Genomic DNA, 6262 nt, shown 5'->3' with positions numbered 1-6262 from the left:
TCCGTTCCCCGGGCTCCTTTCTTTGCCCCTTTCTGCTCTCCTAACCTTCCCACTCCTCTCTCTGGTCCTCCGCCTGAAGCCCTCTGGCCGTGGCCAGGCCGGTGCTCTTCTCTCTCCCAGAGTTCCCCTTGCTGAAGAGTGCCCTGACGGGAGGGTCTCTGTGCTGAAAATCATGCAGACCAGGAACCTCGTTCTAGCAAATGACAGTGCGCCAATGTTATTGTGTTTCTTCCATGACCTCAGCCCTGATGGGCAGTGCTTGGAGATGTAGAGGGTAGAGGGGAAAGAACAGGAAGAGTCCAAACTCTCAAAGAGAGAGCCAAGAGAGCTGCAGGGTCAGGATATGAGCTCTCTACCCAACACTGGAGTTGGGGAGACCCATAGTATCCATCTCGTCCCAGCAGCCAAGGGATGAGAACTGGCAGCGCCCCTGCTTTAGCCGGCTCACCGCCACCTCCTGTACTGACAGGCCCTCAGGGTCCTCCCTCCTCTCTCCTTTTGCTCCCATCTTCATACCTGTCAGCGCATGCACTGTTTTACTCAACAATTACTACTCGATGATCTATCGGACACAAAGAAACAAGCTGGGTGCTAATTAATGATGAGTTTCTGTGTGCCACCTCATGCCCCTTTCCTTCCTTTCTGCACTTCATTATCTTCTCTCTACTGCATCCTTCTTGCCCTGGAGGTCCGTCCTCAGGAAAACCAAACACAAAGAAAGACCTCAGTCAGAAAGGCCATTTATTTATGTTTCACTGCCTCATCTGCTTTCTCCCCTCCACCTGCCTTCTCCCTGACCTCTCCCTTTCCCCCTTGGGGTATGGATCCTGGGAGAGTCTTTTCCTCCCCTGCCATGGGGAAGCCAAGCCTCTGCCCCAGGATCACCCAGCACTTATTGGGACGGACCCAGTGACCCACCAGGCCCTCCTTCTCCCCAAAGCAGACATCACACACAGGGCAGCAGTAGGTTTTCTGCTTCCAGTGGGTCTGCTGGTGCCTGGCCAGCCCAGAGAATGAGCCAAAGGACTCGCCACAGTGGAAGCAGCAGTGGGGCTGCTCTGGGAGGTGGGCCTTCTGGTGGTTGAAGAGATAAATTTTCTTGCTAAAAGTCAAGGGACAGTGAAGGCAAGAAAAAACCTTGCGTTTTGAAAGCTTTTCTGAGTGAGAGTTGGAGCTGGTATCCAGGCAGGAAGTTCTGGTGTCGGGCGCCTGGCTCTTGGTGGCAGACCCTAAAGTTGTATGAACTGGAGCTTGAGTTCGTACAATGACCACCTGGTTCTTGGGTAGAGGTGCCTGGCTCCTGTCTGTCCATGGCTGGAGCTGAGCCACAGGACCCTTGGTTCTAAATTTGGGCTCCTGGGTCCTGGCCACTAGTGTGTGGTTTCCGGTGGTAAGTCCCTGTGCGGACATTTGGCTCCTGAAAATATGTTTCTGGAATCCAACTTTGGTGCCTGGAATCCTCACAATATGCTTCTGGTTTCTAGCCACTGGCTCCTGGTTTTGGTGCGTCTTCTGGTGGCGTTTGAGCTCAGACTGGTCCCGGAAGCACTTCGAACAGAAGGGGCATGAATGGGGCCGGTAACCCAGATGGACACGGCGGTGACGACTCAGTCCAGAAGCATCGCAGTAGGTTTTGTCACAGATTGAGCAATGGAAGGGCTTCTTCCCAAGATGCATGAGTCTGTGGTAGCTGAGGGCCTTGGGGTTCCGAAATGACCTCCCACACTGGTTGCAGTTGTTAGTCCTCTTGGGATTGTGAACAAACTGGTGGCTGTGGAGGTTGGAGAGCTTGCTGAAACACCTGCCACAGGTGGGGCAGGAGAAGGGTGGCCCAGTCCCGGATGCTGGGAGCTCTGGTGTCCCATCCACAGACCCAGCTGGAGCAGAGGATGGGCCTACCCCTTTGCAAACAAAGTCCTTGTCATCGCTAGTCCCCTCACCTCTCGGACTCAGACTCTGTTCCTTCATTTCCTCCTTTTTGACTTCTGTAGTGAAAGTGGAAGAATAACACATGATTCCCCATGAGAACCACAACACAAGCTCTCCCTTCAGCCCCAGATATTTCTCCCCTCCCTGCCCCACTCTCCCACCCAACATATTCATTCTTGGACCTCACAGACTAGAGAAGAATAAAACTTAGGGGTTTCAAATTAAAAGCAAATAAAAATTTAATATCAGAGATAAAATATTTACCCTTTAGCCACATTTCTTAAAAATCTATTTCCTCTCGTATGCAGTATTGCTCACATACATGAAGACACCCACAAGTGACTCATAATTTATCATATAAATTGGGATGCCCAAGTGAAAGGAGGTTAATTAGTAAACATGCAAGGATGAGACATACAAGCCAGGATGGTCCTGACAAACCAGGAGATGTGGTCAGCCTGACCTTAAATTTCTTTTCTGTCCTTTTCTTCTCTCAGGAACATGTCTCCCTACTCCAACTCAGTCAGCATCAAGCTTACCTCCTTTCCTTTTCTTTTCTCTTGGGAAGGACTATTTTAATCAAAGGCATATCACTAGCATAAGCAATATATATGTAGCATCTCAATTCCTAGAAGCTAAAGATATTCATTTGTCCCACGTTGTTTCCTGAATCTAAGGGACTCAAGAGATGATCTCAAGCTGTCTTCCAACTCCAAGTCTGAGCAGGTTGGCAGGACACAAGCCAACAGAGGATATATAGGAAGCATTCTATCCGTCCAGTTTCCGCTCTCCTTGGCAATTCTTTTTTTTTAAGATTTCTTTTTATTTACTTATGCATAAAAGAACTGGGGTATAGGCCAGAGGTATGGGGAGGTAAGAGGATTCACCAGAGACAGAGTTGGGGAACAGGCAGATCTACTGAAATACACTGCTGAGGGGAGCAACAGGCAAAACAGAAGAGGAGGTCTGCTGCACCCTGGTAGGGGATCAAACTTTTGTCACAATGGCAGGCATAGCTTGATAGAGCCAAGATTTTAACCCCTCTGCTACAATGGAGACCCCTCCTTTGCAATTCTTACCTGGTAAGATGCCTTCTCCATTTGGGGGCCAGAGATCTGTGCTCCCCTGTTTCTCTTCTTGTTTTTCTCCATTTGGGGGCCAGAGATCTGTGCTCCCCTGTTTCTCTTCTTGCTCATGCTTGGTGACAAGATCTAGATCAGTTAGAAAGAATCTGTCTAAGAAGTAGAAAAAGAGAAAAAGTTGAGGTCCCAAGGTTAGCCTTTCCCTACCACATGGGAAAACAGACTACATACTGCTATGGCTGTGATTTTAAGCAACATGACCTGTGACACTTAGTTGCAGAGAGGAGACACTCAAAAGGCCAGCTCCTAACAAAGTGCCCGATACATTACAGGAGTGTTTCAGTAACTCTTTGTTGGATCAATAAGCAAATTGGCATATTTCAAAAGCACTGTCATCATGTTACAAGCATTATCTTTGCCTTTGTCTAGGCTTTTATTTCTTTTCCTTTTACCCTGAGCTTAGTGACAGATATGTCACACCTGGAAGGTATAGAACAAAGGGTCAGTGAAGCCAATTGTGAGCTGATCTACCTGCCCAGGGAAACCGGATGTCCAGTGTCCTGGGACAGGGACTGCTGAGGGAACTCTAACATCTTACCCACAGACACCAAGTTTTTGAAGTTCTCTGACATAACATCCATGTAGAGGACCCTCTGAATGGCATCTAGACACTCCCACTCTTCCTGGGTGAATTTCACTGCCACATCCTCAAAGGTGACTGGCTTCTGGAAGAGCAGGAAAGACTCAGGGAATCTGTATACATACAGAAGACAGACATCCAGTTTCAAGTCTAAGAGAAAAATAGAACCACAGGAGGGGAGAAATATGAAAGGACAGGCACAAAACCAACTATAATGTATAGAAAGGAAAGAGGATGGAGAGGAGGTAAGAAAAATGGGGAGGGTAAGATGGGGTGTATACTGAATACAGATAAGAGAAGTAAAGGGAAAAGGCTGTCCCTTTTCCTTTAGAAACTACTCCGAGAGGCCAGGGTGCAGCCCCTTACGCTGGGTGATACAGGGAGATTCGATTTGACATGCAGACAAAGGAATGGATGATGAGCTGCAAGAGTCTGGGACCGGGTCTCTCCTCCCCAGCTCAGCCTCCTCACCTTCACCCACACTTTCCACCGGCTCTCCGTCTTCACAGATTCCTGCAGGTCCGTCTCTTCTGCTCCAGAATTCAGCTTCTGTACAGATTCAATCAGCTTCAGTAGGTCAAACACCTCTTCCATGGTATTTCTTTATAGCTTCATCTACTCATGGCCTGGCCAGCAGGACTGAATAAACTCCTTCCTGGAGCTCTCTACCTCCCAGTAACTAGGCAGATGGGAAGGCTTTGCAGAAGCCCCAGGTTTTGACGTGGCTTCCTCCTGGGATAAATATATCTGCTCCAAGGTGTCCACAACTGAGGACACCTTTGGTTCTCTGAAAGCCTAGGCTACAGCGTTCAGGGAGCTGGTCACCATTGGCTCAGTGGCCATTGTCCAGTAGTATCTGGTTGGAGATACAAAGGTGTCTGCCTTGTTTCACCTGCTTCTAGCCACTGGCTGGTGCCCACCTCTAAGAACCTGAGGTGAGAGAGAAACAAAACATATCCACAAGAGGGGGAGTTAGGAACAACAGCATCCTTATTTGGTCAGAGGACTTCAAGTTATCGACCCCAGCTCTGCACCACTGAATCACCCCAACACAGCCCCCGGAGCTAGCAACGACTTGCCCCATTTTAAGGAACTTAAAAGTTGAGACACCTAGTAACTTGCACAAGGACACTCTTGATCCATAGCAGTTAGTATTTAAGCCCTGGACTATCAAGGGGCCCCTGATTTCCACTGTCCCAAGGAACTCTACAGTAACTCCAGTATTCTGAAAAGAAAGACTGTGCCAGAAGCAACCAATCTCTTCATTCTGATCTGGTATCATTGTGAAATGACACTAAGGGAGACACTCTCTAAGACCCTGCCTGAGACCAAAAAAATATACAATTCTATAGATTTTTAACATATACAGATCTTTGTGAAGAATAATATTGAAAAGAACGCAACAACAAACACTTATTCAGAACTCAAGATAAGCCCAGCAGCAGTTGCCACCACCCTGGGCAGGTCCGGCTCTGAAGCATACCGGGACTGAATTCCTACCCTTTCCTGTGACTGCCACTGACTCCACTTCCGCTCCCTATTGAGATGGAATGAAAAGAATAAAGTCTTAAAAGCTGTTGATTCTTCTCTTTCACTGTCTTTTTCTTTGACTAGTGGTGAAATACTGCCAAGGAAAAGAGCATTTGACAATGGACTTATTACTGGGATCGCTAAAAAAATGTTAACACAAAAGGTGCACTTCTGTGATCTGAAGTTAAGTCCAGACTCCTTTCAAGACTATTCACAATCATTCTGTGAGGTGTGCAGTTCTGGATTATTCTACTCTCCAGTCAGTCACGTTAAAAGTAACACTTCCACACAGTTTCAATAACAGTATCCTTTCCTGTTCTCCAGAAGGAAAGGCTCAGGGTCCAGCGTTTAGACAGAGGCCCTAGGTCCAGATTCTAAAATGGCAAGATGGGGCCTCCCCTGGTGGCACAGGCAGTTGAGCGCTGGGCTGCACAGCTGCCTGCAGCCTCTGCAGTGCTGGTTCGATCCCCGGCCTCTGGCGAGGGTCCCACATGGTGCGCAAACCTCTCCTCCCATACCTGCTGCTCCCCTCAGCAGTGTACTTCGTCAGTCTGCCTGCTCTGCTCCCTGCTCTGGTTCTAGTGAATTCTCTTACCCTCCCATGCTTCTGACTGTACCAGTGCTTGTACAAATAAATAAATAAATAAATCTTAAATAAATAAATAAAGTAAAATAAAATGGCAGGATGGTGGCCTGCCTGGTGGTGCAAGGGTTTAAGTGTCATTACTGTGAGGATGTCTGCTGCCACTGCAGCATAAGTTCGATCCCCCGCCAGAGAGATGACTCACATGGCGCAGCAGACCTTTCCTGTGCCCAGGCTTGCTCCCCACAGCAGTGTATTTCACTCAATGTGCCTGCTCTGTTCCTTGGTGAATCCTCTCAGCCCCTGCACCTCTAGTCTGCCCCCAGCTCTTGTATGCATAAATAAATCTTTAAAATAAAATAAAATGGCAGGACCATTTGCGGGGTGAGGTGGGGGTGGGGACCAAGAATTTCTGATCTCTGGATTGCCCCACACACTCTTTCTCACACAGTTCTTTTTATTTACCTGCAAGATCCCAGAGCTCAACTTGAGACTGGG

At 48.1% G+C, this 6262-nt stretch overlaps 1 protein-coding gene across 1 annotated transcript; it reads right to left on the bottom strand.

Annotated features, from left to right (window-relative positions):
• Positions 1-741: 741 nt before the first annotated feature.
• On the bottom strand, positions 742-4245 carry ZFP57 (ZFP57 zinc finger protein; the record flags this gene model as incomplete). Its single annotated transcript, XM_084259397.1, has 3 exons — positions 742-1985; positions 3610-3736; positions 4123-4245. 3 exons carry the CDS (start codon positions 4243-4245, stop codon positions 742-744), a joined length of 1494 nt encoding a protein of 497 aa, XP_084115523.1.
• Between the last annotated feature and the right edge of the window lie 2017 nt (positions 4246-6262).

Source organism: Talpa europaea (assembly GCF_964194135.1).
Source record: "Talpa europaea genome assembly, chromosome: 2".
NCBI classification, from domain to species: Eukaryota; Metazoa; Chordata; class Mammalia; order Eulipotyphla; family Talpidae; genus Talpa; species Talpa europaea.
This window is presented reverse-complemented; position numbering and strand designations above follow the sequence as displayed.